Genomic DNA, 22957 nt, shown 5'->3' on the forward strand with positions numbered 1-22957 from the left:
AATGTCTCTCCGACTCAATAGATCCGAGCCAATATTCCGAACCATAATAGAACTACCCGGAATTGGAAGAAGACATCGAACCAAAGACGACATACGACAAAGTAGAAACTTGCCGTATAGTTACATGATAGTTCGGCAAAAGCCAGAACAAACTTTTATATTTCGAATACTACTTGCAATGAATTTAGATTTCCATTTGCAAACATAAAACCTTGAAGTAAATCTTCAAAATCATTTCAGGCGCTAAACAAAATTAATATTATACAATAACGATTGATAAAAAGATCTAAGATCGTTTTCCTAAAATTCTGCAGTATTATACAAAACATGTTTGAAAAATATTTATTGGAAAATAAAAATAAAAATTAGTAGCATGACAATAAATGGTTAGTAATCATAAATCATCCTGTTGTTCCAGCTTCATCACCTAAAACATAACAGCAATCATCAACTCACTAATATCATAAAATACTAAATCTTTCCTTTACACAAATTTAAAACCTCATTAAAACTTAAAGTCACTTAATTTTAAAACCAGATCATCAAGGCTTATCCTTGGATCTTAAATCATTTTCTACTTCATTACATTTTAAATTTGATCATCAAGGCTTATCCTTGGATCAAACAGAACAACTTTGTTCTCCCCCACCCACTTAATTAGTGTCTAACGACCTCAAACGTCGATTCACTACCCAACCCTTTCTAAAGACCCAAGACTAATAGAAATTTTTAAACAAAACTAATCATTCAAATTAGGATAAACAGTGAAGAACTTCGGTTATTCATCCTTCACTTGATCCCCCCTCTTACCAGACCCAGGATAAATCTTAGACTTAGTAAGTTTAAAATAGTATCTAACGAACTACTCGCGTTCTAATTATACCTGAACCTTGTGGATCGATTTACTATTCTCCAACCCTTGAACACAATCACTACCCCTAAGTAAGATTAAGTAAGTTAACACCTTAGCTTATACTAGTCACGAGAAAGTAAAAATCATTCTTCGGAATCGATATACTTTTCTCTCCAACCCTAAACAAATAGACCCAGGTTAAGCTAACCAAAAAATCGTAAGAACTAACAGTTTAGGAAAATAGAAATCATTTAACAACCTTTTGCACCCGTCATCCTAAACCTTATGTCATTTAAAAACCTAGGGAATAAACAAACAATCGTTTTACACAATTGTGAAATAGATAACAAAAAATACGACCTTGTAATCACACCTCATACACAAACAGTTGGATACATTCGAACAAAACGACAAACACTAAAGAGAAAAATAATCACTAAACAAAGACAAATAACACGAAAAAGATTTTCAAAAAATCGAAACGCATTTTCAGAATCAGAAACCAACAGTTTAGACGAACTCTACAAACTAAAAGAATCAATAGATAAAAATTACCCACAACACGATCAATTATATTTTTCTGACTCAGAAACAACTTCAAATTCATCACAAAGAGGAAAAAGAAGAATAAAAAAGCAGTATAAACACAAACCAGTACATCTATACAACTGGAATCAACCAATTCGACACATTAATAATTACATATTAACAGTCATCGAACGAAAAAATGAGTTCAACGCACACCCCAGGTGACGAAACTCCAGATGATGATGAAATCTTTCCTTTTATAGTAGATGCAGATACTGATAGAGGACAACACATATTTTGTCAAAATTTACTCGTAAATTTATTTGAACCCGGAATCAGTCCATGTAAAACAGAGTTCCCCGATGTAAAAATCAAAAGACAAATCATAGATCACTATCTAAAAGATATATGCAACATAACACAACAATATGGAATCTACTCTATAGAATTCACTTCCCCAAACCATAATAATAGAACATACACTATTCAAACAGACGACCTTGATTTAGAATTTTCAAAAGTTTTTTCAGAATATATAAAAAGCATACAATACCATAACTCACAAAGAGCAAACTCCATTTTCACCAATGAAGTTTTCGCACTAATATATAGTTATATTTCGATATTAGAAAATGAACTCCCATTAACAAATGTCTCACCGACAGAAACATCTAAACATTTAAGAGTACGACATGAAATCACACTACTCTCTAGTTATTTAAACATCATTAAAGAAAATTTCACGAAAGACGACGTTTCACAACATACCAAACACGATTTACAAAAAATTTTAGCATGGTTCATAATAGATTATTTTACACACAATATTGATTTAATTGCACAAGCAAGAAAAAATTTTAGACCCCAAAACTCGAACGATGATACAGCTATCACAGAACAATCAGATTATGTTTGGGACCCCGAATGGTCTCATCCCGTATTTATAAACTTTCCACAATCAATCTCAAGTCAAGCAATAGGTACAATATCTTACATAAGAGATTATGTAAGAGTAATACCATTAACAATTGATGCAACACCATTAAACTATAATACATTTTTACCCGATACACAAAATAATAGTTTAAACTCTACAGTCATACACAATGAAAACCTCAATGGAACTAGGAATCTTACTCAACAAGATATACAGACACCATCACACTTCATAAATGAAGAAATTGTACACACAACAACTACACAACAAAGTATTTCACCAATACGCCCAAATTTAACAACACCAAGAAATACAAATCCTTCACAAACACAGGTAACCTTACAATCAACCGTTAAACCTTCGGTTGCCCCTAAATATTCACATATGGATTACCAAACATACAAACCCATGACAATACCATCAAAAACACGCAAAACATTCACTAGAAACAACTTTGCAGACCATAATTATAATTATACACATCCATCAAAAACAAATTATAAACCACAAAGAAATTTTAATCAATATACAAAACCTCGAAACTGGGATAACCCAACGGCCCAATATAATTCCACAAATTTTCAACCAAATCCTCCACAGGATCGCAGTGAAAATTACCCATTTTTTCAACAAAATAAAAATAAAAAACAAACATCTTATCAAATGGATTATTTATCCTCAGATGAAGATTTCTTACAACCAGATATATTTGCACCAAATACTCAAGAATATCGTAGACAAGGAATACAGAAAACACGTACAAACCATAGAAATTTTTCTCCACAATCAATAGATGCACAATATCAACAACCAATTCAACAACCAAATCCAATTAATATACAATCTTTTCAACCAATTCAACAACAAAATCCAATGACTACACACTCGTATCAACCATCACAAATGCAAAATGAAATACCACTCCCGTATTATCTTCAACAACATGAAATAACAAGAAACCAACTTTCAAATTTTTCTCAAATGCCAAATGCAGCTGAATCATTACAAATGACAATGAATCCATACCTTATGGGTGGATCATCAATAACATCAAATAAACCCTTAATGGTTTTCACAGGAACAGACCCTGAATACTCTGTAGAAGATTACTTAAATGCAGTAACAGCAAATTTAATTTTAAATATTGGACCTGAACCAATTAACACGCCACTACATCAAAACTGGATACATCGACGCACAGCGTTGATACAAACAACCTTAGATGGCGCAGCCCAAAAATGGTTTTCAGTACTACCTCAAGAAATAAAATCAAACTGGAAAAGATTTACACAAGAATTTTCAAAAATGTTTGACTCCGAAAGAAACAAACAACAACAAAGAGTTTTATGTAATGAAATTCGCAGATTACCAAACGAAACCATCAAGCAAATAGCAGTAAGAATCGAAACACTAGTTCGAAAAGCATATTCACTAAATACACATGACTATAAAAACACTAAGATGACAGAAATCTTAATGATGACCTTAACACCACAATTAAGGAAAATAGCAATAAAAAAGAGAGCATCACATCCTTCTTCAATTCGAGAACCCGATTTAGATTTTAGAAAACTAGTAGACAAACTAGAACAAGCAGAAATCACAATGAAATTAGAAGAAACGGAAAATCTGAAATTACAATACGTTAACAAAATTGAAACGACTCCCACTAATATTAATAATATACAAGAATCAGAAACAGATCTCGTTGAAAAAATCACTGAAATACTCAATATTTATGAAAAGAACCCGAACTTTAAAGGCAAACCATCTTTCAAAAAATGGTGTAATTATTGCCGACGATACGGACATAGTATTTCCGAATGTAGACAAAAACAACAAGATAGTCAAAATAAACCTCAAAAATACAAAGAACCAAATAAATCATTTTATCAATACATGAAAAAAGATCAAAACCTACCAAACAAAAATGTATACAGCAACAACAGTTCAGGAAAACCACTCCCAAACAATACAAGCTATACAAGAAATCAATCTCCATATAACTCAAGTTATAGAGGAAGATCACCAGAACGAAGAAACACGTATAATTCATCACAAAATCACTACAATAGACCGAATAGTCGAAATAACTACTCCAGATCAAATTCAAATACACAACGATTTGTTTCTAGATCTAATTCTCAATCAAGAAATAACTATTATCCAAACAACCAATCACGAAATTCATCATACAATAGGAATAGAAACTACTCCTATAATCGAAACAGAAGTTATTCAAACAACCGAAACCAGAATTACCCGAACAACCGATCAAGGAATAACTCATATAATAGATCGAACTATAACAGACCAAACAATAATTACCAAAACAGATCGCGAAATAATTCACAAAACCGACACCCAAGTTATAATAATCGCTATCGAAATTATTCCCAATCACCACACCGAAATAATAATCACTACAATAACTCTAATAATCGTCACAGAAGCAGTACACCTAAACATCAAAGACAAATCAATCAAGTACAAGCTAACCCAGAAACAACATCAGACCCTCCAGGTATTGATGACACAGTAACTGATACGTTACAACTCAATCAAATAAACTGTACATCATCAGATTCAGAAAGTGATACTGAAAACACTCTTGATATCAATATGATAAAAGTCGAAAATGACTATGAATCTGTCATATATGAACAACCCTTTCCATCACATATATATGAAAATCAATCACAAATTCTTCAAAATCATTACACTACACCCATAAATTCCACACCAACGACGCAAGAAACAAATGAGATAAACACTACAAATCAAACCAATAAAAATACCAAAACAAAATGCTTGAATACAAACCACATTTATCAAAATATACAAAAAGAACAACCCAAAGAAAAAATTTGGACAATACCATTTCTCTTAGAAAGCCCAAGAAATAAAGAATTTCAACCACCAGACCTTGAAATAGATTTTTTAATTGATTCAGGAGCAGAATCAAACATAATAAACATTCCCACATGGAATGAAATAAAAATCTTACACCCAAAGCTAACACCTCTTGAAACCTCCAGCAAACTAGCGACAGCACAAGGATCAACATTGATAAACTACGGAAAAATCCAATTATTTCTCCTCCCTACCAGAACAATGGAACAAAGTAAAATTTTAAATAAGCCATTTAAACAAATATTCCATATCACCGATATTAAATATAATATCATTGGAATACCATTTATTTCAAAGTATATACCAACAATTAACATACTAAATAGTAAAATATTAATCAAAGATAAATATACAAAAACAAAAGAAACATCCTTAACATTTTTTCAAAGATTGAATAAACAACCACCATTCTTTTCAAAATTTTATCCGATATTTAACCAACAAAGAAAACACCTGAAACCACTATCAGGAAACATCTATAATTTTTCAATCAAACAAGTTCACCAATATGATAAAGCACAAAACAAACAAAAATTTTATATGTCAGATTTTGAATTCAAACCGATTCATAAATTTTTCAAAATCACAATCTCTTCAATAAAATATTTGAAAAATTCGAATTCAGATATCATCTCCTTACATGTCTATAACAACACACCTTACCAAGTAACATTACCATTAGGACTTTTAGGATATTGTGAAACCAACGCAACAATATCACCAATACACGAAAAAGCCTATCGCGTAAATAATATACTCCAATTACTAGATATTTGCCAATCTACAATTCTTAATGAAGAATTATCTATAAATAATATAATAAGTAACGAAAACAGAAATACGGATTATTTCACAAAAACTCCATATTTCAAACCTACATTCAACATCAGTAACTACACAGAGGACCAACAGAAATTTTTAACAATGTTTAATTTCCAACATTCACAAATAACACAAGACGAATTTGAAAAGTTAGCCAAACAGCTAATTCAATATTCATCAGTCTATGCAACATCAAAATTCGATGTTGGCAAAATCAGTTCATCACTACATCTCCCATTAAAACCAGACGCAGTTTTCAAAAAACAAAGAGCAAGTAAAGTACCAATTCACTTACATGATAAAGTAAACAGATTACTCGATATTTTAGAGCAATACAACATTATATCACCGGTTAATAAAGAAGAACAACCAAAAGGCAACACATTCATCAACCCCGTTATCATTCTAGCTAAAGGAGAATCGTTAAAAATCGTTCTCGATGCTAGATACCTCAATTCACTCATAGATGAATCAAAATGTAATTGGCCCATTGAACCAATACAAGTTATTTTAACAAAAATAAACGGCAAATACTTCACAACCGCCGACATGAATAGTGCATACAATCAAATGCCACTAGATGAACAATCACGACGTTTAACACAATTTGTTATCGGAAACCAACAATATGAATTCAACCGCTTATTCTATGGAATATCCATAGGACCAGCAGCATTTTCAGCCTTTATGAGCAAAATTTTTAGACCACTAATACTCAAGAAAAACGCAATCACCTATTTAGACGATGTTTTTATGCAATCACAAACAAAAGACGAAATGTTCAAAGTTTTAGAAACATATCACCAAATACTTCAGAACGAAAATCTGAAGGCCGCCCCCGATAAATCACACTTCTTTTTGACTAGAGTTAAATTCTTAGGACATAATATAGAAAGAAAAACAATCACTCCACTGAAATCACGCATTGACGCTATTCAAAAACTTCAACCACCAACAAATAAAAAGAAAATCCAAGAGTTCCTTGGAATGTTAAACTTTTTAAGTAAATATGTTTATAAAATGCAATTATACCTACGACCATTTTATAACATCCTTAGACAACAAAACAACTTTGAATGGAATACAGAACATCAAACACGATTCGAAGAAATAAAGAAACTTTTAACTGAACAAATTTCAAACACAATTCCAGACCCTGATCAACCATTTTATGCAATGTGCGATGCTTCGAACTTTGGCATCGGCGCAGCATTATTACAATCACATAATGGTACAAATAAAATGAACCTCATATCAGCAAATTCTCGATTATTCACTCAAGCAGAGCTACGACTCTCAACTCTAATGAGAGAATGTACAGCCATAATATATACACTTACAGAATATGAATTTCTGATACTTGGATCAAAACATCCCACAGTTTTGTTCACAGACCACAAACCAATCATCTTTCTTTTTACACAGAAATCTAACCCAAACCACCGAGTTTACAGATTTCAACTAATTCTAATGAAATTTCCAAACTTACATATAGTTTGGACTGCAGGAAAAAATCTTGCATTACCAGACACCTTAAGTCGAAATACACCACCTGAATTACTTACACGAAAAACAACAGTTGAAATACCCAAAAATATAAAATTCTACCTTGCAGAAAACGAAACATCACCTCGATTAGAATGCAAATATGCAGTAAAAACTGATATTGAACAATCACAAATAAATAATTTACAACATTTCCCACTTTATTTAGATTGTCAAAATAATCATTATGAAGTTGACCTACTTGGAACATCAACTTTTAAACCAATTCCATATTCTCAATGGATAAAAAATAACACCCAACAAAAACGAACAAAACAACACCTACCTAAAAAAGACCATTTTCCACTAATTGAAAAAGAAGATTTAACTGATAAAATAAATTTATCAGGACCACAAACAAATGATTCAAAATACACAATAAATCAAGTTTTTGACCTTCACGACCCACTTGATACAATACCATTATCTAAATTAGAAATCGAAAACATTTTTCTCCCCCCAACAGAAACAATTACAATTTCAACACTGAAACAATATCAAAACCTTGACCCAGTAATTCGACAACTAAAATCATGGCACAAATATAAAACTAAACCTATCAAAGCAGATTCAACCATTCTAGGAAACAAAACACTCCTCCGATACTTTCGCAAGTTTAACAATACAACAATTAACGAAAATACAGACCTTTTAGAGTACAACCTTAATGAATCTACAGTTCCCTGTCTCCCTATAAGTATGATTCTTATAGCTTTTAATATTTCACATACACAAAACATTAAAGGACACTCTGGATCAGAGAAAACATATTCAAATTTTATACAAAATTTTTACTTCCCAAATGCACCAATTTGGATAAAAGTACTATGCAACGATTGTATAGTATGTCAATTAAATAAACCTTACCCAAATCAAAAACAAATAGCACAAAAACAAGATTTTAAAGGACAAAGTTTATACTTTAATCATCGTATCTCATTTGATACTAAAGGACCAATTTCACCCTCATCAGAAGGAAACTCCTACATTATGGTAATTGTTGACGCATTTACACATTATGTAGCACTTAACCCAGTACCACATTGTAACGCTTATTACGCATACACAACACTTTATGAACACTGGATAGCAAAATTTGGACTACCAGAAATTTTAGTCACAGACAATGGTACAGAATTCATAAATAATGAAATAATAACACTATGTCATTTATACAACATTAAACACAAACCACGTACATCTCATGCACCTTGGACAAACGGCTTAGTCGAAGGTATGAACCGTTCACTACAAGAATATCTTAGATGTATCATCAACGGAAATGATACCAAATATACCGAATGGTCAGCAGATGTAAAATTATTTCCATTAGCATATAATTCACAAATCACGACAACTTTAGGAATGTCACCATACGAAATGGTTTTCAACCAAAAGCCACGCAAACCAATAATGTTTACAGCAAATTCCCATAAAAACGCACAAGGTTATTGTCAACCAAATAAAGACTCAATTTGTTATAACCTACCATTACATACGCACGATGAAGATCATTTTCATCACCCACAAATCCTTAAATTAGCCTCCGGTACACACACCGAATGGATTTTAAATAGAGATAAGAAACACAATGAAATTTACCAAAAAATAACGAAAAAGTTATTACAAAGACAAAACATAAATGAACAAATCAATTCACGTTTTACACCAGCTTCCGATTTAAAAATTGGAACATTTGTTTTAATACCTAATTTTAATACTCAAAAAGGAATTTCTAAAAAATTACAACCCCTCCGAAAAGGACCCTATCAAATAATTGCAAAACCCACAGATGTCACATATAAAATTATCGACTCAAACAAAAAAGAAATCGTTCAGCATCGAAACAACCTATTACCTTATTACCCAAAAGAATACGCACTCCGCGAATTAACCCAATTATATTCTTTCACAGGATTAAAAATTATTCAAAACGAACCACATCTGAAAAACACAGAACAAAATGATAACCCCACCGAAAATCAAAACACAAAACCAATCGCTACCAAAAACAATACACAAAACCATAAAGAATCTCCAAAACAAAGAAAAAATAGAAAAATGACAGAACAAATAATACCCCAAGAAGAAATAGACAAATCAGAACATAGAAAGACAACAAGACTCCGAAATCAACCACGTAAAAACTACAAAATGTTCATCCCCCAATCTAAAATATTAAAGAAAGTAGAATTTAAAAAGTAATTTTAAAATTTTATACTTCACAATCTTGAAACCTCCGTAACATTTTTCATTTCCATTTTTCAAAATAACATGCTCACAAGTACGCAATAATTCTAGTTCAAAATAGACCAATAGGATTCATCCAATCCGCCACTTTCTCTAACTCAAACTAAGATCAATTAGACGAATAATCTAGAACTCCAGGCACATCTCTAACTATAACTTTACAACCTCCAGGTCAAAAATAAGCAAACCACTCCAACTTGACAGCTAAAATAAATATCACCATAATACCGTACCCCTCCCTTATCTAATAACCCAAAGATCAACAATATTTCCCCAACTCAGACCACGAATACCCCCAAAACAAATTTGATAACTTAGCCTAAAGTCACAAAATGAAGATTTTAATTAGCCTAAAGTATAAAAATCTCACCATACCCCGGATCATTTGACAAACAAAAATAAAGAAAAAGACGACCTCCCAGTCACCATGAAAATTGCCCCCAACAATTTTTTACGAAACTCAACCCACTTGTCAAAAAACTAATAAATAATTCGACCACACTAGAAAATCGCCTCAAACAGCAAAAAATATTCGACAAAGAGATCATTTCTTAAATGCTTTTCTCTCAAACAGTCGCTCAAATATTTATCAATTTTAAACATTTTTTTTCAATACTTCAAGTCTTTATAATCTTTCTTTTTGATATCATCGAATCTTTTCTAATAATCATAATAATTTTTTGTAACATTTTTTTAATTTTCTACACAATAATTGAACTATTCCTCCAACTTTCCAAAACCCTTGAATATATCCACAGGTACGATTTTAACAACTTGTCTAAATGATACGAACAATTTTCAGTAGAACTGATATTTTTTTATTGTTTGTAATTTTCATAACATTTCTATCATCCCTCATTTTGACAATATGTAAATGTATAAAGAAAGCAATCATTACATTTGCCCTAGCAACAATTTTTCTAATTCTTTTTTTAGAAGAATATTATAATAAACATAAACCCTCTCACTAAAGTAACAATTTAAAAATCCATCAAAAATTGCTACCCAACAGTCACAGAATCAGTCTTCACCGACATCATCCCAAGATAATCCAACACCACCTTCAACTACTCAAAACCCTCAAACATCTACACGAATTTCTTTTCAAGACAATCCATACACCTTTGAAGAAAGGCACGCTCGTTTATCTGAACCACTAGAACCAGTTCAACGACAAGCATCCCTAAGTGAACCAACATATAATCTTTACCCAACACTACCACAAGAACTAAGTAGAATACGAAACCTTAGTCAAAACCAAAACACAGCAGAAATAAATAGACAAATTATACATCCTCGACGAAATAGAAATTTTCAAACTCCCCGAGTTCATTTTGATATACCTCAATCCCCAACACAAACCACTCCAGAAAACACCACTGGTATCACACCAGAAACTCCTACACTTTTTTCACAACGAAGCACTTCAAGTCTACCTTCAGACTACTTAGGTTCAACACCAACATCTGAACAGATACGTGAAAATCCCTTTAACCCCCCAAACCTAACATCACGACTGCCATATTGGACTACAAATTCATTCACACAAGGTGAACCAAATTTAGTCAATGACCCCATAGATATTTCTACGGATACAACAACATCCTCATCACTACCAGAAACATTATCACTACCATCAACACCATCAATAAGTCAATTTTCACCACTACCCTTTAACTTAAATTTTCCAAATAATCTCGACGCCAGATATCGAGAACAATCATCAATAAATATTCCTTTAAGATTAGATTGGAATACATTCACAGCACCTCCACCACTATTTGGACAACATCAAGAAAGTAACCGCCTTCATAACTGGGCACTTAATAGATTACAATATCGCCAAGATATTCACAACGATATCCGTGATCACAATATTCAAATACTCCAACAAAACAGTTTACAATTAAAATTTGAAATCACAGTTAAGTTAAATAATATTACCCAACATCCCTACCCATTAAATCCACCTAACATAACAGCTCAATCACTACCACCACCGTTTATAACTACTGAAGTAATATACAAATACGACAGATACACTAAAAACACAATTGGTTACATTACATTTTATAATCCATACTCAGGATTATCATACACATGTATATTCTAAAATTATTAATTTTTCTCCAAACCCTTTTTCTAATAACCTCAAATCAAAATATAAACCCTTCCCCTCGTACAGGACCACAAGATTTATTAGTAACACATTACGATTGCGAAGAAAATGAACAAAAAACACTACATAAATATGCAATCAATCAGGTATCACAATGTGAAACAGAACCACAAGCTATAGAAACCACAGATATAATAGCAACACTCTATTCAAAAGCCCGAGCAACAACAGTTACAGGTTATAAATTCACAGCAACATTTTCCGAAAAGAAAGTACATTGTTCACAAGTCTCGAACGGAAACAAAAACCGACTTGACCATGAATCATTCTACCAAAGTAATATAGAACGTCTTTTACATCTCAATCCCGACGATTGTAAAAATGAATTACTTAGACTAAACATCACAAAAAATAAAAACTCCCAAAGAAAATTAGTTAATTTTCAAGTTTTTTCAGACTCTGTACATCAATCACAACTTGAAAGACACCAAGGACATATAAGACTAGACGAAAAATACCCGTATAACGGCGCACACGGACGATTAACCTATGACCTACATGATAAACACTGGATACCACACATTGGTATAAATAACCCATCAAACTGCAAAGCAGACACAAAAAATAAAGGATACCAAGAAATAATGTTTTTCGATTGGAAAATACAACTCGAAAAAATACAACTCACACGAGATTTATCTGATAATACAATGATCTATCAAGGAATCCGACTACCTTGTAAAAATGATCAAGGATATTGCGACCCTACAACGAGAACACAAGCAACAATTGTTTGGTTCCCCGAAGACACATGTACAACATTTCAAGTAGCAAAAATACACGCTCGTATGATAAAATTTCACGAAAAATATTTCATACAATCAATTCCATATGAACAAGTCCATCCATTACGCAAACTAAGTTCCGATTTTCGAAACATAGACAATATAGAAAATAAATTGACACGTTTTCAAATATATCAAGAAACAGAACTTGCATGTAAATACAGGAATCCACTTCACAGAACACAATACTCTGAAATATTAGTTGAATATGAAAAAGGATTCGACATGACCACTGGTAAAGTAAAAATCGACCCATACGCCACAGGTCATCCTCTAAACGAAGGAACATCCTATATACCAGTTAATTTTGAAAAAAGCAACGGACAACCTGGTGGACATCTAAAACCTTATGACACCAGAAGCACACGCTTACAAGAATTATCACTAATGAATACTACATATTTTGGTAATATCCACTATGATATTCATTTGGATATGAAACTAGACTATACAATTAGCCGCATTTTTCAAGAAATGTCACTCTCTGAATTAGAAACACTACATCAACTATGCGAATTAGAACGAACACAAATACTACAATCACTTGCACTAGCAGTATTAAAAATACCCTACGCAGGATACTTATTATCAGGAAATAGATCAAATTTTTTAGACTACGAAGGAAACATCTTATGGTTTTATACTTGTACTAAAAAAGTATCACCACTATACGTTTTTGAAGATAAACGATGTTATAAAAGAATTCCTATCTTTTATAAGAATAAAGTACATTTCGTGGATACACTTTCACGAAGAACATATTTCTGGGATACCGCAGTCCCATGTGGATCAGAAAATAGCCACAATGTAGTACAACTAAACCCTGATGAAAACAAATATTATCTTCTCACTCCATATCCCACATTAATGCAATCACTCAAAAAATTTTCACCAGAAAGCATTCGCGCTATTGCTCGAAACCCAAATATAGACTTACAATCAATAGGAATCTATTCAAAATCAGATATTCAACATCACATTAGAACACAACAATTCCAAGAATTATTAACACAAATGGACACTATACAAAGACAATCAATAGACCAAAACTTACGCAAACTTGCAGAAACCGCAGGATTTGCCGATATCTACACGCAAGACTATAGCGGATATTTTAAAGACATAAAAGATTATATATATCTAAACGGCGAAAAATACCGTCCCCAAGATATATCACCAATTAACATTTTTAGCTTTGTTACACTCAAAAATGAGATCCTAGATTTTCTAGGATGGCCCTACTACATCTTAGAAAAATTGACTATTTTATACGCAATGTTTAACTTTATTGGATTTCTTTTCTCACTCTTAAAAGGAATCTACAATACATGTGCTATACACACACAAGTAAACAGACAAGCAAGCGTAGCACGCATACTCTTTGCAGGATTTTTTGGAATTTTTTCCACATCTATAAACAAAATTCTTTTAGACGCACAAATAAAAGAATATAACACAAAAATAACAACACGACAAAATACATACGACGAAGAACATAACAATGTCGACACACAGCCAACGGCACCACAATTACCACCCCTACCAAATAACCATCCACTATCCCTAGCCCCGCGAAATTTTAGAAATTTAGCAATCACACATAATCCAAATTTTCGACTCACCACATCACAAAGTCCCGTCCAACATATAATGACACATCCATCACAAGATGATAATACTTATGAACAAATTATTGAACAGCCCCATACCACCGCTTTTCAATCTCAAAATAATAATTTTTTTAGCCCACGATGAGCCGCCAACTTGGATCACTCCATCGATCAAATTCCCATCCAACCAACCTTACCTCTTCAATCCCAATAATACCACTTTTTGCTTTTCCGCCACCCGATTTTCCATCTAGCAATGTAACATCAGGCATGAATTCCGACACTAACTCACAAATTTCAGTTTTATACTCCATTTCACAGCTAAATAACCCGAATATTGAAACCCCCGACGAATTTGCCGACTCAGAACCATCTCCATCCAATAATTTTCATAACCCTTCTCATTTTTCTCAACCTCCTTTTCAACCCATATTATCAAATAACCCTGACCCAATCACTCCTACACCCTCTTATGCTTCCCAAGTTACCCCAACCTACTCCTCATACCATTCTGACCAATCATCTTCAGACACCCCCCGAATCTCCCCAGAGCTAGACAATTTTATTACCCTCCAACAACAACCCTACCACCTTAACACCCCGACCATAAACCAAATCTCCTCCACTACAAATTCATCCAATCCCCCTACACCCTCTTCAAATTATACCGAATCATTAGCACCATCATCCACATCAACTGAATCCTCACTCAACACTAATAGAGCTTATCGCACTTTTAAAAGAAAGTTCCCCAACCATCCTTTCCCAGCAAAACCAGGAACAGCCCGAGAATACATCAACCACCCCCAACATACTAACACTAGAGAATTTTTAGCCATCACTTTACCCTCATTTCCACAATACACCTTAAACACCCCTCATGACGCTAACGAAACACGCAACTTTGTAGACGAATACGTTTTAATGCCCACTCTCTCTTGGACCTCATACTATCATTTCACTAACCCTCTTTGCTTACCTTTAACTAACACATCCATTGATATAGACCGAAACAAAGACATGCTATATCGACTAACTACACCACTCACCGCTAGACAATTTACTTACGTTGGATATAAAAAATCACTAAAAATACACACTGCACCTAGAGCTAACGAATACACACTAGAATACTATGATCACAACATCATCAGAGCTAACCAAGATCAATTCTTAGACGACGATCGCTTCGCTAACCCACAAATCACCGAGAAATTTTTCATCAAGACACCATATGTATTTACACTAAACATCTTCGACCGAAAGTTTGATCACATTATTTCAGAAGCACTAACAAGCACACAAGCGTACGAAAGTTTTAAAGAACGCTTCCAAATCTTTTCACTAACCTTTCATTTCCTTGCACCACACGAAAGAGATTTACACTGCTCACACGATATTATGTTGCGAACTAAACAAACACATACATACAGTTACTATCGTTTCATCCAAAATCACTTTGACCTCCACACACCCTCTAGACAACCACACCATCGCTTTCAATTCATCAATTCAAAATACACTTCACCGTATTTCCTAAATTTCACATATTGTATTAAAAATACTAACCTTCATGGTATTCTTCGTAATTATGACCCCATAACCCAAATGTATATTTTCTGCCCCATCACCAAGACCTTCAACGCAGAAGAATCCCGACCCTTCCTTATCCCGCACGAGTTTGTACAGCCTATAGAAATCCCCATTTTAGAATTCATCCACAACACTAAATTTAACCACAAGTTATATAACTTAATCCAAAACACACCTTATGAGTTTGCAGTAGGCACTGAAGAACTAACCACTATTAAGGCACTTCAATTGCTTTGGCCACTACTTCAAACTAAAAATATCATCCGCATCTTAGCTAAACTACTAACAACTTCAGAACTAATTCACGATATCTTCCCCCACGGTTTTTTCCCCGACGACTAACAGGTAAGTATGAACTAAATGAATATTACTAACTAATTAAAATATTGAAAAACTCACCATTCCTTATTCATGTTTTCTTTAGATTTTTAGCCTTCATCTTCAATCATCTGAAAAATTCACAAAAGAAAAATAAAAAATAGCAAACTTCTTCAAAACTATTTAAAACCCTATTTAACTTTTGCACCAACAATTAAATAAATATAATACCAATGCAGTAAATTAATTTATAAAATTTTCCCCTAAAAGCAGTAAATCTACATATGATGAAAATTTGTATCTTAAAATTCCCCCATTACTAGCAGTAAATTTCCAAATTCTATGCAGTAAATTAATAAAATGCAATTGCAGTACTAACCTTTTGATATTTTCATTCATTCGCACAGAAATTCTATCCACACTCGCACAGCTCGCCCACGAAGAATTGTTTAAAATAATGAATTTCAGTTTCAAGTTTTCACACTCAACAACTCTAACAAATAATAACAAGTTTCAAACTTTCCTTTAACCCGGTTGGAAAGGAATCATATACTAAACAAAACTAACCAACGCAGCTTACTAAATACCACAAATCATAAAATAACAGCATGACTAAGAAAAGGAAACCAACGGTACCCAAACCGGATTAACCCAGTTTAAAACTGGATAATTTATTCTTTTGAAGACTATTACAAAGTCTTAGAAAGAAATAATAAAACACAAAAAAGTCAAAAGACAAACCCATACCACAAACAATTTGCTTTTTGGAAAAAGTACATAACCAACAAAACATAAGTAAAACCACAACAAACCCAACATAAAATGTTGTCACATAACAGGACCCCTCATAAAAACCGCATGAAATCATACTCCCACACCTGGCCTAACCCACCAGGAAAGGACGTCCTGAGCATGCTCTATAGCCGGCCTAACCCACCGTGCTACATCCACGCTTTGTGACCACACCTTTATTTTTAATAAGAGCTACTCAAGGGTGAGTAACTCTTCAAAATAACCGAACTAAAACAAAAAGCTTTTGTGAAAACAACTAACTAAAATCATAATTAAAAAATATTAAATTAATAAAAGTTTTATAAAATGTAAAATCACATGATGCAATATATAGATCAGAATACAACACCAAGGACGAACATCAAAAGACAAGACGACCTCACTACACTCGAGAGAGAATGACCAACTATAATCGATATGCCGCTCACAATCACAACTCAAAGGATTTAGAGTACGACTTGACCTCGCAGAAAAGGACTTCATTGAACTAGACCAATGACCACCTCGATGTTCAAGTATACGTACAGATCCGAGTAACCAGGCATCCCCTCCACGCACAATCTCCACGCCATTCCCGAGCTAGATCAAACACAAAAGAAGTTCTCTCCGAAGAACAGAAAAACCTGACATAGCCAACCATTCTGAAACCAGAATTGATGCTGTTGCAGAGACTCAGTCGTTGTCACAAGAAGAACACAACGTCTTGTGTCCTCAATTCCAGATCCCTGGAACTTCCTTAACAAAAAGGAAACAAAAGAAAAATGATGTTCGCCAAATACCAACGTCCATCATCCATCCTTGAACTACAAAAGAACTGTTCTAAAAAACTCTGTAAAACCCGGATGGGTGGAACCTGATCTAAACTATATTTTATGATTGGATAAATTAAATGTTTTACCAATGTAAAGTATTTAATATTAACCAATCATGATCCATCTAACTAACAACCCACTTATTTGTAAGTGCTGAAGTTACTTGTAATTTCAGCACCAGAGAGATTTGAATTTAACTTAGAAATTAGTCGGACTCTCCCGAGCACTTCAGCAGCCGCAATAAACCAGTATACCCTAGATCTATTGAGCCTAGCAGAGACTAGTTAAACAACCTGAGACTAGATAGTATAAGAGTAAGATTAGGATCGGTATTAGACTAAGAAGTTGCACGAATCTATCCGGCCGAAAATAAGATAGCGTGACGAGCAGACGGTGTACCCTATCCGAAATTACTCTATGAGTTACACTCCAGTCCTAACTCATTATAATCGATTTAACCGAAAAGCCAAAATCATCTTTTATGATTGATTATTATTTTTTGACAATTAATTCATTTTGAGTATATAACGAAGGCCCACAATTCCCTTTTGAGCGCTCTTTTTCAAATCGCTCTTCTATTGCGATTTGAAAATCGCTAATATATCCCCACAGTTTTTTTTGTTACTGAAATTCGCTTCGTTTTCACAATAGAATTTGTCCCCCAACCATCACTGCGTTTCCCGCGCTCACCAGAAACAAAGAGCGCAAAAAAACTTTTACGCAGAACTAATATTTCGACACTTCGAAACCAATTCAGAAAAAAATGAAACAAAAAACTGACCAATGTTTTTTAGGCATCGACGTTTTTCCGGACATGTTCTATCGCGAAAATGAAGCTTGCTTCGTTTTCACAAAAGAAGATGTCCTCCAGATACCACCACGTTCCTCGCGCTCACTCCTAACAAATGTCACAAAATGATCAGATTTTACGCGCATGTTCACATTTTTTTGAGAAACATTTTACGGGCAGGTTCTGTTGTGAAAACGAATCTCTTTTCGTTCTGATAATACAACATATTCTTCAACTACCGCTACGTTTATCGCGCTCACCCTAACAAGAAGCACAAAAGACTCACGCAGAAATACCATTTAGATAATTTGAAGTAAATTTAGAAAAAGTGGAAAAACCAAACCAATTTTTCCGACAGCGTGAAACAATTTTAGATAAAAACTGGGGAAAAAACATCAAACTAAATTTTCTGGTTTCGGCAAACATTGTTTTGGCAATGCTTTTTTGTGAAAAAGAAGATCGCTTTGTTGTGTACGCAAACGAGGAGCACAAGAAGTGTACGCAAATATATTTACTGATTAATAAGCAAAAAATTTCAAGAAAAAAGAAAAAAATCAGACCAATTTCGCCTGAATTGAGTATAATTTTTCGGACATATTTTGTTGTGAAGATGCAGCGCGCTGAGTTTTCACAACAGAACTTGTGTGCCAACCACTACCACATTCCTCGTGCTCACCCACAACAAGTAGTTTAAAAGGCTCACGCAGAAATATTAAATTTACAGTTTGAATAATTTTCAGAAAAAAAAATCAGGCAATTTTCTCAAGACCGTGAAATCTTTTAAAGATTTGTTCTGGTGTGAAAAATCATTCAGTTTTCACAATAGAACATGTCCCCCAATCACTACTTGGTTCCCTGCGCTCTCCTGAACAACGTATCGCGGTAATTTTACGCAGAATTATGATTTGGACAGCTTGAGGTAATTACAAAAAAAAACCAAACTTGTCGTTGTCGAAAAACTATGTTGCGAAAATAATTTTTCTTTGAAAAAGCAGCTATTTTGTTTCACAAAAAAAGTTGTCCTCCAACTCTTACCACTTTCTTCGTGCTTACCCAAAACAACTGGCACAAGAGGCTCACACAGAAAAAAAACAATTGATTATTTGGGGAAAAAATGAAGAAAAAAAAAGCAGACCGAAGTTGCCAGCATCGAGAAACAATTTTTTGGACCTGTTTTATCGTGAAAATGAAGCGTGCATCGTTTTAACAACATAATATGTCTCTCGACCACAACTACGTTCCTCGTGCTCACCAGAATCGAGTAGCACAAAAAAACTGCCCAAAACTATGATTTGGACATTATGCATTAACTTTAGAAAAAAAAACAGAAAAAAATTAGACCATTTTTGTCGGTAGTGAGAAAAGTTTTTTGGACATATTCTGTTGTGAAGATACAGCTCGTTTTGTTTTCACAAAATTATTTGTATCCCAAGCCCCACCACGTTCCTCATGCTCACCTGAACCGATTAGCACAAAAAGTTTTCGCAGGGTTAAAACTCGGACAATTCGAAATAACTTTTAAAAAGGGAAACAATCACACCAAATTTTTGAGGCATTGGAAAAAGTGTTTCTGGTCATCATCTATTGTGGAAAGAAATGTCGCTTCGGTTTTACAGTACTAGGTGCTTCCCAACCACGATCAGGTTCCTCGCGCTCACCAGAATCGAATAGCACAAAAAATCATGATGTTTTACTACTCGGACAATTTGAAGTAATTTCAGAATTTTTTTTTCATAAAAAACGGACCAAGTTTTAAGGCATCCAGAAAAAAGTTTTCGGACGTGTTCTTTTGTGCGAATGAAGCTCGCTTCGTTTTTTCAATATAGCCTGTTTCTCAACCACCAACACTTTCTTCGCGTTCACTTGAAACTATTAGCACAAAAAGTTTTCGCAGAAATACTACTTGGACAATTCGAAATCACTTAGGAAAAAACAGGAAAAAGAATCTCACCACTTTTTTAGGCATCGAAGAATGTGTTTTTGTTCATCTTCTACTGTGAACAGGAATGACGCTTTGGTTTCACAGTAGTACGTGTATCCCAACCACGCACCACGTTCCTCGCGCTCATCCAAAATCGAGTAGCACAAAAAATTAATTATGTATTACTACTCGGACAATTTGAAGTAGTTTCACTAAAAAAAAATTGAAAAATTAGACCAAGTTTTCAGGCATCCAGAAAAAAGTTTTTTGGGCATGTTTTTTTTGTAAAACAAAGCTCGCTTCGTTCTCTCAATATAACATATTTCTCAACCACCACCACTTTCCTTGCGCTCACCTGAAATGAGTAGCCAAAAACACTTGTGCTCATGCAGAATTACTACTTGGACATTTTGAAATTATTTCAGAAAAAAAAACAAATCAGACCAAACTTCTAGGCATCGAGAAAGTTTTTCCAGGCATTTTTTTTGTGAAAATTAAGCTCGCTGTTCTTTTGTGAAAATTGTGACAAGTTGCACTGTGAAAAGGAAATTCGATTACTGTTCGGCAGTTTGCAATAATTGTCGACAAAATTTGGTTTAAAAAATCATCAGACTAAACTTTTTGGCATCGACAAACGTTGTTTAGGGAATGCTGTTTTGTGAACATGAAGATCGTTTCGTTTAACAATATTTTTTGCCACCCAATCACCACCATGTTCCTCGCGCTCACTTAAAATGTTTCCGCAGAACTCCCAGTTGGACAGTTTTTTACAGACAAAAAAATAGAAAAAACAATCAGACCAAGTTTATTGGCATCGAGAAAAGTTTTCTCGAATGTGTTCTATTGTGAAATTGAAGCTCGCTTCAGTTTCACAATAATAAAAAGTCTCCCAGCCACCACCACGCTCCACGCCTAGGACAAAAAGTTCATGCAGAATTACTACTTGGACAATTTGAAAATAATTCGGAAAAAAAAGTGAACAATTTTTTCGGCATTGAGCAACATGTTTTGTGCAAATTGTCTTTAAGAGGCACTTAGCGTAATCGTTTAATCGATCCCCCGCTATGGCAAACATACTGTGTGAGGCCGAGCTCTCGCTTGATCTCCAGCTTCAGGACTACCACAGCCTGACCGATTTCGGCTGCAATAGCGGCACCACGTAAACATACTAGAATAAAAAAACGACCTTGAAGGACAAAAAAAAGTGCTTCGCTCAAAAAACTCAGTCTGGAATGTGGGGAAATAAGAAAAAAGGGTTATGGTTAGACAGGCTGCAAAATTTTTCATAAATCCTCTGCGAATCGCAGGAACGACAATTATACACGAGGCGAGCCAAATACTTATTTTTTTATAATTTTTTTTAATATAAATTCGGATAGTTCTTATTATATCATCGCTTTAAGTAGTCACAATTTGGCCTGCAGCCGGTACCACAAGAGGACAATCATTTCGTCAGTGAGAGAGAGTCATCATTAAGTAAGAACTGCTACAATTTTGCTAAATTAGAGACTATGAATATGTCTTTAATATGAAAAAATTAGTCTGTAAGCAAAATACATTGAATGATGTAGCACCGAGACATAGACGTTGAGGTGTAAAGCTACTGTTGTGGTCGGCAATTCAAGGCCACTGCAATAACATGACTAGAATTTCCGGTTTCATTTCAAAATGCTTACTTCATTACTTTCCGATAATGGTCCTTTACTGGCTTTTCGTTTAGTGGCTTTTCATTTTTTGAGTTTAAAAAACAACAAGTAAAACTTGTAGTGTACGATAACTATGCGCGCTTTTTCAAGGCTCCCAAAATCATCTTGTTGGATGAGGCAACTTCTTCCCTGGACACACAGACCGAGAGGAACATCCAGAGTGCACTTGATGACGTCAGCAAAGACAGGACTACTCTGGTAGTGGCCCACAGACTGTCCACTGTGGTCAATGCGGACATGATCATGGTCCTCAAGGATGGGGTCATAGTCGAGAGAGGGACTCACCAGGAGCTCATAGGCACTACTGGAAGTGTCTATTCTGAGATGTGGAACCAACAAGCTAGCGCTGACGAGGACCAGAAACTGTGAACACTGTGAACTAATTTTAATCGTTGAAAGAAAACCTAGCGAATCTTGGCAAACATTTGCAAAATACTTCCAAGATTTTTTCGAACTAAATTTGTTGCCTCTTTAAATTGTATGGAACTAATGAAAACATGATTCAATTTCAGATAAAATCAATCTTCTGTGTGTCTTTTTTTCTGTCTTTTCTTACTCTCAAGCAGTTAAACTTCAATCACACTTGAATGCAGAAACCTATTC

The 22957-nt window shown here is 34.1% G+C and overlaps 1 protein-coding gene across 1 annotated transcript in view; it reads left to right on the forward strand.

The window, feature by feature from the left end:
- LOC134844119 (ATP-binding cassette sub-family B member 6-like) overlaps window positions 1–22771 on the forward strand; it is a 79544-nt gene extending 56773 nt beyond the window's left edge. Inside the window, 1 exon segment of the mRNA XM_063860618.1 lies at window positions 22445–22771. Within this exon segment, the coding sequence (XP_063716688.1) occupies window positions 22445–22723 (279 nt within the window). The 3' untranslated portion in view covers window positions 22724–22771.
- Window positions 22772–22957: the final 186 nt, after the last annotated feature.

This window comes from Symsagittifera roscoffensis, chromosome 4 (genome assembly GCF_963678635.1).
Source record: "Symsagittifera roscoffensis chromosome 4, txSymRosc1.1, whole genome shotgun sequence".
Taxonomy (NCBI): domain Eukaryota; kingdom Metazoa; phylum Xenacoelomorpha; order Acoela; family Convolutidae; genus Symsagittifera; species Symsagittifera roscoffensis.